This window comes from Maylandia zebra, linkage group LG12, assembly GCF_041146795.1.
Source record: "Maylandia zebra isolate NMK-2024a linkage group LG12, Mzebra_GT3a, whole genome shotgun sequence".
In the NCBI taxonomy this organism is placed as follows: Eukaryota; Metazoa; Chordata; class Actinopteri; order Cichliformes; family Cichlidae; genus Maylandia; species Maylandia zebra.
Window position 1 is genome coordinate 5647051 of NC_135178.1, and position 12428 is coordinate 5659478.

The 12428-nt window shown below is 40.9% G+C and overlaps 1 protein-coding gene across 12 annotated transcripts in view; it reads left to right on the forward strand.

The window, feature by feature from the left end:
- The window catches only part of arvcfb (ARVCF delta catenin family member b), a 266459-nt gene that overhangs the window by 204916 nt on the left and 49115 nt on the right, over positions 1–12428 (forward strand). For all 12 annotated transcript variants that reach the window (XM_076890600.1, XM_004567262.4, XM_076890606.1 and 9 more), the window contains 3 exons: positions 1294–1477; positions 11768–11885; positions 12035–12206. In XM_076890600.1, the coding sequence (XP_076746715.1) occupies positions 1294–1477; positions 11768–11885; positions 12035–12206 (474 nt within the window). The remainder of the gene's footprint in view (positions 1–1293; positions 1478–11767; positions 11886–12034; positions 12207–12428) is intronic.

A 12428-nucleotide genomic window follows, 5' to 3' on the forward strand; every position in this document is an offset into this window, starting at 1 on the left:
ATAGGCACAGGGTTTTAGGACCAAATTGTGAAAGAGGAAAATAAAGGGTGTGATAAATGATGAGAAGCAGAAACAGAGACCTGAGGGCTGGATTGATGAAAACAACAACTCAGGAACGTGTCCAACATGGGCTTGAGCGAGGTTTTGGGGGGGTTTTGTTTTGTTTTTTTGCTTTTAAAGTGTTTTCCTCTCCTCAAACTGGCTGCCTCGCTTCACAGCTTCCATGTGTCTGAGTGAAAAACCCATCTGATGCTTGATGCTTTAACATGGCATTTTATTTTTCTGTGGGTTTGGCTGTCTGGCTGTGCTCCCAAAAATTCCCCTCCTCTTTTCTTTGTGTGCCTGCCTCTGTTTTGTGAAGCCCTGGGATGCACATACCCAGCTCAATTTAATTTACTTTTTTTTTCTTTTGCTGAAGTATAAAATTGGCTGGCTGTTAGTGAGATTTGCAGCCACCTAGAAAATGCTCTTTCTCCTGCTTGGATTTCTTGGGAAAGATAATGGAGGACAGGGATGATTGAAACGGGGTGTGCATGTGTGTGCTGTTGGATAGAAAAGCCGAAGCAGATCATTTATCCTGATCCAATACACACACAATATCTGCAGGACATGAGATCCGAGCGGCACATTACGTGCAACAGCTGAGAAATAACATGATGTACTGTAAGAACGCTGTGAACCTAATATTGCTGTTGACATATGAGGATATTATAGAAATATCACAGCGATACGGCTGCTGTAAACTTTGTATTTATTACAGCAAAGTAGCAGTCAGCTATGTTCTCATGGAAGAATAATAAAAGTATTACAGTGGGGGGGTTTATACAGTGCAATATGGTCCGTTGGTTTCATGCCTGGATAATGAACACCCAGTCTTCTATTATTTTTCTAAAACATATTTTTTGCCAAACTAAATGTGTTTCTGATTGCAGTCTTAAAGCCTGGACAGTAGGCTCCTTTGTTTTTCTGTTATACGGCTGTTATTAAATCGCATCACTTTCAGTTTGTGTGCACAGTTTCTCTGTTCTGTTCTTTTTTTTTTTTGCCTGTTTTGCTACATCATTCCTGTCAAGCTTCACCTTCTTTCATTCTCTTGTGTTTAAATTGTCAGCTACACCACCCTCACACCATCTCTTTTTAAAATGTTCTCTCTCTTTGCAGATATATGTGCATGTATATACGCCTCCTTCGTATATCCTCTCTTTCTCCTCTCATAATCCTCTTTTTTAACCAACTTATTGCTATCCTCTTAATTCGTCTCTGCATTTTCCTCCCATCTGTGCTCCCCTGCAGGAACCTTGTGGAATCTGTCATCCTATGAACCCCTGAAGATGGTGATCATCAACCACGGCCTGCAAACCCTGACCAACGAGGTGATAATCCCCCACTCGGGTTGGGAGCATGAGCCCAATGAGGACTCAAAGCCGCGTGATGCAGAGTGGACCACCGTGTTCAAGAACACCTCCGGCTGTCTCAGGTAGGATCCGCCCTGGACTGGATTACTGGCTCCAACTAAATTATGAAGATAGTTCAATAACAGTTTCATCCACCTGTTAAACATAGCTTCTGTGGTGACTAATAGATTTCGGAGAGGAAAAGTTCAGAAATCGGATTAATCAAACGACTGCATTTCCATCAAAATAAATGTTATTAGTCATTTGACTCAAGCGTTAATATTTATAAATGTCTCAACATTCAACAAGAAGCAAATGGAGGCTAAATGTGTGCACAGGATAAAAAAATGATCCAAAATTGTTCCAAACATATCAGAAGTGTCTCTTTCACTGTTTCTGACCTGGAACAATGTGTCAGTTCAATCCTTTGGTTTTTCAGCTGAAAAATAATTGACAAATATTTTTGATAAACTGTGAGTCACCAGCTATTTGCCATGTAGGACCTGCCATATCTGCTTTTTGAAGTTTTCCAAATACATGGACGCGATGCCTTCTTTCACCACATGTGGAAGTAATCTGTATTGGCTGTAAGACTCATGATTGGACAGGACAAGCAATGTGAAGATTTTACTGTGGGGCTTAGGGAAAGTGAAATCACTTGATGATATTTTACAGTCGTATTGATTACCTGTAGAAGTAATTAGCCAATCCTTTACTTTGACTGCTCACCTAGTTTGTAAGGGAAAAAAACAAATCTGCAAACAAAGAAAAAGTGCAACTTATACTCCCAGAGTGTCTTGAAAGACAAGATACCAGTCTGCAAGGATACCAGTTTGCAAAGATACCAGTTGGAGAGGTGGACAGGTGTGATGCATATAAAACTGCTTGATGACCTGTGACGGGGTCACATAACCTCCTAGAAGAATTTACGATAGAGCAGTTGCTGTGGCTCCTGTGCATGCCTGCCTGTGTCTTATACATGGAAAGTGTGTTGGTGTCTGCAGTAGAGCTGCTTGGTGACTTTGGTCTGTGGCTTTAGGAAAACATTAGGCTATTTTTGACACAGTGCAAACTTCTAACGTTACATTTGTTCACACAGTGCGTTCACACTTCTTGTATTTTGGGAAATAGTGCTCTGTTGTCCTCGTTTTCTCTGCTTGTCCCTTATTATTTTAATATTAGCCAGGTGACTGACCACCCCAGCTAATGAGTTTGAAGCTAAGACTAAACTTAACAGGTTACGTTTAAATAATCAAACAAATGAAGTTAATCTTAAAGTGATGAAGGCTGAGTAAAGGTAAATTTAGCCCACAGTGCAAAGTGTTGCTGCTGACAGTTGAATGTTTCTTGTGGAGTGCTCCTTTATAATGGTTGGAAAAATACACCATTCAGAAGTTAGCATTAAGTTACAATAAAAATATTACTTCTGAATGAATGTTAAGCTTTTATCCATAACCTGGAGTTATTGCCGTCTCTGGAAACAGTTCTTAGATCAAGTATTTTGTTTCACGCAGCTTTCTTCATACCTCTTTATGTGCCCATTCGTTTATAAAGTTAAGTTTCAGTTCTGAACTTCCCACATGCAGATACTCTTAAGGCCTTGATGGTCTTCGTTGCAAAAGTTGCAAGCTCACTGGATGCCTTAAAACAATGGGTCACTTCATTTTGACCTAACAGAGTTGACAAATGGCAAATTCGAGGGGCTTTGAATAACAGGCTCATACAGCTCTGTTATTGTTAGCAGCGAAGTAATTTTGCAGTGGCCTTGGTTAACTACAATATATCACTTTACGATACTGAGGTACATACAAGTACTGAGGTAGAGGTCAATTAGTAAAAAACAACAAAACAAAGTAACAATACCAAGTACTGCAGTTAAGGATTCTTGAATTTTAATTGACCACATTACTGTTCTTCCTCTTTCCCTCGCAGTATCTCTGTGGGTGCTGCTGACTCCTGAGCGCCCACAGAAGCATTGTCACTTATTTCAAAATAGCTAAAAAACACAGGTTTCTCTCACTGACATATATTTCTGCTGATTTTGTTACATGATGGCACAAAGGTAGAGCGGTAATTTTCCCAGTACTGCTCTATGAGATAAATGCTAAATAATTAAATAGGTGTGTATGTTGTGTGCCTTAGTGGTAATTATTAGTGCTGATTAGATACGTTTTATTGATGAAATCATTCATGAATTAATCCCAGAGAATAAAAAAGAAACATTTGCTATTCTACGTCAAATATAAGGACAAAACTAGCCTAGGGAGTGTTTTCCCTGGAAACGTTAAGTAAAAGTATAACAGAACCGCTAAACACTTTAGTTAACCTTGTAACTCTTAATGTACAGTAATGATACAGAATAAAGCTGAAAAATATCTTCTAATCTCTTTCTATCAGGCTTCAAGCTTTTAACCACTTGCTTAAAACCTTTTCCGCCACAATAATTATCTCCATCTACTCTTCTAGTGCTTTTGTAGTGGCTCCCCCTGTAGTTACTAAATTGTCATTGGAGGCTGACATGGTGCTCTCACTATCAGACATGCTTGGCCTGCTGTCATTGCTGTGCTGTGCTTCTTCTACCACTCCTACCAATGCAGTAGCAGTTAGTGCAATCTTTCAGTCTACTGTAGTTTATCGTTTACCAGGCCTGCTGCGCTAATCATGCTGAAGGTTATGAAAACTTAAAGTTGAATGTATATTTTACCCTTCACACTATGTCATAAAGCAAGGCAACTCAAAATAGATTCTTTTACAATTTAATTTATCTCCACATGAGCTTTAAAGGTGTTGGCTTGTGGTTTTATACAGTGAGTGCTAATTTCTTGTTGTTAATCACTTGCAGGTGTATCCTTAGACTGCTAAGAAGCTTCGGCTTGATGTGTCATTTCAAACTTATTGCTGGTGTGATTTTTTTTTTCTTGCCTTTTCAGGCCCAACAGGCATAATTTGAAAAAAAAATCTGGATCTGTATTGATTTGTTAGCCTGACATTTGTGCAGTTTACCACATGCAACAAATAGGCAAAGTACCTAATGTGCCGCTCTGTCTCTAACAGGTAAATTAAAGGTATTTTGAGCATCAGGGAAAAAAAGAATCCTTCAAAACTTCTCTTCATCTTTCTTAAATCCTGTCGTCAGCTGAGGAGGACGGCATGAGTGCCGCATTGTGTTCCTGTTATTAACTTCCAAGTAGTTTCCCCTCTCTTTTTTTCTCCTCTTTTACCTTGGCCACTCATTTTGGCTTCGGCTCAGAGTGACAGACTGTAGTAAAGTGTGAAAAACAGTGAATGTGTGTGTGGGTAATCGCGCCTCGTGCCTGGCTGTGCCGTTTCTTCCTGGGCCAGCCAAGCCTGTCTAGACTGTAGTCCAGAATTCCTCCCGCAGTAGATGCTGCGGCTTGCTGGTCGACATCCAGAACGATATAACATCCAAGTCCAGCGCAGACCCAAAACACCAGAATGTATTTCACATGTTAGTTGGCTTCCTTCTAGTTTTCCCAGACAGAAAGTGTTGAAACTTGCTTGTAATTTTAGAACATTTTCTGCTGAGTTGAAGAACAGCATTAATGAACCTGGAGGGAATAAATGAAAGCTCTGATGAAGTTGAGGAAAGTCAAAGACAAGTCATAGAATATTTCATGGAGGCCACAGTGGACCTACTGCTCTTCTTTCATTATTTCTGATATTCCCTCTTTGTGTTGTTTCTATCTAATGTTTATTACACAGCACTGTATCAACCTTGATATCATCATTTCTGTCACATATCACAATATCTCGCCGCCGCTCTCGCTCCTTTGACCCTCGATGCAGGCCAAGCTGACAAGAATGTGTCTCCATGGCAACTGTTACTAAGCCCACAGTTGCTTAGACGCAGGGTTTGTGCACCGGGGAGAAGTGCTGATGCCAGGGAGAATCTGTTTACTCACGCCAACAGAGCTTACACCTCAATAAAAACTGGAATAGTTTTATTATAGCAGCCTGCCTCCGGTGTCGATAGGAGCCTGCTTATTTACAGCGTTTACGCTGTGGGCTTGGTGAAAAGGAAACAGAGGCTGTGTGTATGTGTGTGTTGTTGTAAGTGGTGTTGAGAGTGGAGGGGGTTACACAATAAGACTAAGGCTGGAAAACAAGACCTAGTTTTGAATTGGAAATATTTCCAGTAAAAGAACGGGAATGCAAGTGTTTTGTGATTCTAGCTTTTAATTAATGCAATTTTGAGCCAGTACTGGACCCCCCAGTATGCTTGCATGCATGCTGTTTATAAATGGCTGCTTGTTCAAAACAGACAAATGATTGAGTATATACAACGAATGATTGTTATCTGAATCCTGGCGAGCGTGGCTGCATTGTGGAATTGCAGCTTGGAAGAGTCTCCTGGAGCTGATGGTGGATGCTTGAGATTCCACTTCAGCGTGTTTCAGAAGCTTTCCAGAAGTGGCTCTCCACTAGGTTTGGCTAAAATAACACACCGACAGAAGTGAAGGCAAGCTGCAGAGGGTTAATGAGGAATTCAGAGATAGGCAGGGTATGGCCTATCCACTCAGGTTTAATACTAAAATGAAATTATTTCACACCAGGAATAATCGATTAGAGGTTTAAATAGTAGAAATGGTACAACTTCCTACGGTTCAGTCTCATCACGTGGATGATTACATAGCTTACCGAAAATCTAGGAAACCTATAGATGGGATAATATTCACACTTCCACATTAACATTTCCTCTAATGACAAGATAAAATTCAGAAATACAAAGGACGCCAATTTAATAATTTATTAACAAAAACAAGAGACTTGTTTCAAGATTATATTCAAATATCAAGTCAGTGGAAAAAACATGCAAGTAATAAATCGAAATGCAAGTATGAGAAAGAGTCTGAGTTTTCCATTTCAGAGGATGATTGGCAGACTGTGTCTGATGCTGTTGACCTCCACCAGCTCAGGTGCTTGGAGAGGATTCTGCTGGCAGAACCTATAAAGATATTTTATAACCCCCATGTTAAAGTATGCACACACAGGTGAAACGACTGGTTTGTGTTGGCAGAAGCGTGGAGAACAGCTGGCAGACCACTATCATATATTTTGGAGTTGCACAGTCATCTTGCCCAGCTGGTGGGAGAAAATAAGGGCACTACCGACTATATTGGGAAGAGAGGTGGACTTTTTGGTTCAACTGTGTAACACTGTGAGCAATCTACTTATACATGTATATTCTACTTAAATACTTCTACATGTAAATGTTTGAAAAGTGAATGCCCAACTAAGAATAACTTGGTTACAATAGTGAGTAACTTCCAAGACATGGAGGGAATTGCTTCTTTATGGACTGATCCATTCTAAAAATTTGGAAGAAAATTTATGCATTATGACGTTCTACATTTGAAATGCTCTGGTACAACACCACGTTTACACAAGGTTATACAATATTCACCAACTATAAGAAATAAAAGCCTTTGATCCGCTTATCTGAACTTAGTGATCACCTTGATCCTGTGATAAAACATTTCTACCCACAGCTGCTTTTTGAATGATATGAATCAAAAGCATTGGCCTTTGCAGGATTCTTAACCCAACACAATAGATTTTGGAACTGCAAGTTAGATAGCACTCTAAATCGCTGTCACCAAGACAAAAATGGAGGAAATATATCTGATCTTCCAGTCAATCAATGCAAAAGCGTATCGCAGCTTTTCTGGCAGCATGTGGTGACTGCCTCAAAGGGTCTGATTTTGTTACTTAAGAACATTTTATTGTTGCTGATACATGAATGTTGTTTTTAAAAGCAAAAGTAGCCATATTTTTCTGCAACTTGGACTCTGCTCATGTGATTTTTCTATGGCAACAGAAAAGAAATCAGCATTCTGGAAAGTCCTGCTTTGCTGAATGTCAGCTGAAGCAGTGCGACAAATAAGCCAGTCACTGCATTACAGTCAACCCTCCCATCCTAAATAATTTAGAAAAAATGACGAGATTGATTGATGGGGTGTGTTTTTTGGCACCTTAAATCTTGCTACACATTTTGCTTACAGGCTCAGGCATTACGAAAAGAATCTCAACAAGGATTAGATACGAAGCTCAATCCATACACTGAATCAGAAATACGATCAGCACTGATAAACCTGACAGATACCAGAGCTGAGGATACACATATGGTCCCAAATGCTTCTGCTGACCTTGCAGGGCGATAGCAAAGGTCAGCCAAGTCTTCATCCATCTCCATCAGTGCTGCTCCACTCTTTTCCTGCTCTATTGTCCTCCGATGACCACATGACTCTTAAGCGACCTTCACACCCACAATTCATCTGATAAAGCAGACACACAATATACACACTGACGAGCTGATGGGGTCTGTGCAGACTGAAAGACAGACAGACCTCTGAAAGCACACCCGCTCGTTCTCTCAGTTTCTAACGGTAAAATATGACACGCCGAGGTCCAGAAAAAAATACATTTTCGGAATTCTGAAATTGTCAGATAATTGGAGTACGCAAGGCCGTACGATGAGCTAAAAACTTTTAAGAATGAAGCGTTCTCATAAGGGCACTGACCCATTGTGGTGTCCTTTTTATTTTTGCAGAACCACTGCACGCTCAGAAGCAACAGTGTCCTAAAAACATGTCTTTCTGCTTAATAATAGATTTTTGAATAATAATAGTTTTTGAAGAACTACATGTTTTCAGTTACTGCACTTGATCATCAAAAAGAAAAGAAAATGGTCTTGTTTTTCCAAATTATATAATGTTATTCCATTGTTGTATTATTTTACTCTGGTATTTTTTACTGCGTTCTACAATATCACCGTCCAAACACGACAATCAACTCAGATTTGGCATAGTGAGTGCCTATAATTGTGAGCGTGTTGACATTTAAATACACTGCTCAAAAAAATAAAGCAACACTTTTTAATCAGAGTACAGCATCAAGTCAGTGAAACCTGTGGGATATTGATGTGGTCGGTTAAATAGCAGAGGGGGGCTGTTAATCACTTTCAGCTGCTTTGGTGTTAATGAAATTAACAACAGGTCCGCTAGACAGGCAACAATGAAACAACCCCCAAAACAGGAATGGTTTTACAGGTGGAGTTCACTGATATTTTCCACTCTTCATCTGTCCTGACTGTTTGTTCTCTAGTTTTGAAGTGGCTAGTGTCAGTGTCACTACTGGCAACATGAGGTGATACCTGGACCATGCAGAGGTTGCACAGGTAGTCCAACTTCCGCAGGATGGCGCAACAATGCATGCCATTGCCAGAAGGTTTGTTGTGTCTTCTGGCACTTTTTCAGGACCATCGAGTGTATGCCAGGAGACAGGCAGCAGAGCTGGACAGGGCCGTAGAAGGTCCTCAACCCATCAGCAGGACAGGGATCTGCTCCTTTGTGCGAGGAGGAACAGGATGAGCACTACCAGAACTACAAAACAACCTGACTAGATGATATGACTAGGAACATGTCTGACATAGTCAGGACATAGAAACTACTGAGACCATTTTGAGTTGCTGCGATGAAATTTCAACAAAATAGATTGGTCTGCCACATAATTAAAAAAAAGGTGTCTTTGAATTCAGCCCTCTGTAGGTTGGTAATTTTCATTTCCATCAAACAGGGGTTTTTGTTCCTAACACATGACCCAGTCTAGATATTTTCGGCATGATCTTTTTCCATAGAGATCTCATGTGTTTTTAAAGTGTTGCTTGAATTTATTTGAGCTGTGTATACAAGTAACGGTTATATTACACTGGATAGAAATCATTTAGATTCTTAGGAGGTTCTCACCACTGCTGGTGTCCTGTCCATTCCAGGACTGCAACATTCCAAGAGAATGTTGTAACATGCTGGGGTTTCTTTGGAAGTGGGTTCAGTTTTCTCTAACAGTAACAAAAACACCCACGATGTGACAGCTGTTCCCTCTAGTTCCTCTATTACAGAACAAAGGTACAAAAGGATTGAGAATGGGAACAGATGAGGGAGGTAACGTTAGAAGAAGGGATTAGTGGCAGACAAACAAAGCCTGGTTTACTAGATCTCAAGTCATGCATTTGAATTCATCCAGTAGTTGCAGACCATCAGTCTGCACTCAGGTCATAAAATGACCAACTAACCAGCTGTTGGCTTGGGTAAAAACCCAATAAAATTATATGTTTGCTGCCACATTGCTATTAGGATTGGTAGAATAATGTCTGTTGCCTGAATTTTACTGCAGCTGCATTATCTTCCGACTCCATCCTCATGCGTCAAGCATCTATGATGCTGAAGGTCAATTTTTCACAGAAGCCACATCAAATAGAATAAAACGAATAAGAAGGACAGGAAGTTGGAGGAAATAATCAATAACAGACCAGGCTAAATCCGGGTGTGATGTGACCGTGCCGGATGGAGAGGCAGCGTCACAGATCCACACCGGGCGTATTCATGGATACAGGTGCTAGTTGTTAAAGCAATGCATGTCAGTTTTCCAGATATACAGATATGAGTGAGTAAATGTCACAGCAAGCAAAGTTATGAGTAATGCCAACGGCAGGCAGTCAAACCTGGCCTAACATATTTCTGTGGTTCCCACATAAAAAGAAAGTTTTTGTAAAGCAGTAACAGTTTGTAAAAGGCAGGACAGCTCGATAATCACTAGTACATATAGACCATAAATAGCACAGCGCCACATGACCTGTCCATAAAGAGACAACAGCAGCTTTCTTCACTGTCTCTACTGACAGATGTACCATCTATATACCTCCAACAGGACAACTGTTCCCTCAAAGACTGCTGGAAATGAAACAGCTGACAATAAATCCTCGTGTCTGTCTGCCCCCAAATTCACTTCTGTCAAATAAATCCAAGGTGAGCGCGCCACTAGATTTGTGTACAGGGGAAATGACACCTCTTTTTTTTTTTTTTAATACCTGGAGACGAATGGGGTTAAGTAGAGATTGTCGATCCTTTCTGCACTGTCTCCAACCAGGGATTAGTTAACGGTTTGTACACTGCAGGGTGATTCAGTAGACAAATGGTAGCTTTACCTAAATACACACATCAAAAACATGCCTGGGATTAAAGTGCATGGGTGTTTTCACTTGTAAATTAATCATTTTTGAGCAGAGAAGCATCTCCTGATGCAGTTTTTTTATGCTCAGTTCAAAGAAAGACCCAAACGCAGGACACCTGCAAACTAAAGCCAATCTTTATTTAAAATGTGCTTGTTGCAGCACATTGCAGAGACTGATGGAAGAAACAAATAAAACAAGACAAACAAGACAAGAAGGAGTCTGGTAGACAGACAAAGACCATAACTGCCAGCTAAGGGGAGCACTAGACTACACGGAGACCTGAGTTCACTAAATTCGTTGAACGCAGGTAAATGATTAACAAAATACAAGAGAGAAAAAAGCAGAAACCCCAAATGGCTCCACAGTGTTTGCAGTCTAAAATGAACCGTTCAGCACTGTAGCAGCGGTAGACCTCATACATGTTTCAGTCCCCACGGCACAAAAAAGAGGCGCAGTTCTGCTTACCTCGGCAATGCTGCCACTCTTCCAAAGGCCTAACTGGGGGTCAGCTAATGGGATTATGTGAGTTGGAAGCCCTCATAAATGAAGTCCCCGGTGAGGAGCGGGGAGTCCCTGCTATCCCTTAACCCTCTTTAAATCCTTTCCCTTTCACAGTCAGACAGGCACACGAAGACTGCACCAGCTCTGCTGCCGTGCTTGTAGGAGCTGTGCTCAAGGCGCTGGGTGACGCCCGCCCCCCTCCTCCCCCCGTACCAAAAAAAAGAAATTTATGTTAATAATTTTTTTTAAAGATTATTCCTAAAGCTGTCTAGCTTTATTGCATTGTACATCTGAGGCAGACAGAGGATGGAGGCCGTGGGTCACATGGAAACTCTAAAAATCACACGGCTGGGGAAGACTGATATGGGTTTACATGGCACTTTTATTGAACAGTGAGACATCTGGCTGTAATTGTCATCCTCTCTGTATGCTTGTTATATTCACTTCTTTAGGACTATTAAAAACACTTTCACTGCCTTCGGTGCTTTCCCTCTTCCCTTTCCTAATTTTTGTGAAGGTATAAATAGTAGTTATAGGAGTACTGTTTATAATTAGAGCAGGCTCTCAGTGGATAGTTGTACTGTGATTTAGTATCCTTACTGCTTTATTGGTATTTCACACTGGATGCCAGCCAGAGTCAATGAGATGGGATTCTGGAGACTGTAGTGTCATATTTTGAAATGGATAATTTTATAATTATTTTTAGCACAAACTATTGACTTGTGATTATTCCAATTTAAAAAAAAAAACCCCTATTGGTCAAATTTTCATTCGCTTCCTCAGACAAATCTTCGTCTATGCACGCCTCCTAAGCTTGATGTGTGTTACTTTGTTTCTGTAGAAATGTGAGCTCAGACGGGGCAGAGGCTCGGCGCAGACTGAGGGAATGTGAGGGATTGGTGGACGCTTTGCTGCACGCTCTTCAGTCAGCTGTAGGGAAGAAGGACATGGACAACAAGGTGAGACAACATCCGGGTCATCCACTATCATGGATTCAGAATGAGCTCATTCTAATAGCAGCTTGTTGCTGTAGTGTTCTTATGAATTTATGCTGTTCAGTATTCCTGTGATGAATGTAGCTGGTAATTTTCCCGTCTTTGTTTCACAGTCTGTGGAGAATTGTGTTTGTATTATGAGGAATCTGTCCTATCACGTACACAAAGAGGTGCCGGGGGCCGAAAAGTACCAGGACCCGTCGGCGCTACAAGCCCCAGGTTCAGCGGGACCACAAAGGAAGAAGAAAGACGATGCTGGCTGCTTCGGAGGCAAGAAGGCCAAAGGTGAGAGGGAGGATGAACAGAGGAGATGAAAACACTGTAACCAAACAATCACAGCTATCCAGTTCGTAGAAGATACAGATGCATGGATGATCTAACTCTCAATACAAATGTGTGCAAATAAAGGAGTTACTCACAGCAACACAACAGCTCTTAATGCATGTGTTGCTTCAGAGGTCTTAATCAGTGTTCTCCTGTGACTGTTATCTAAATGATGCCGTTATC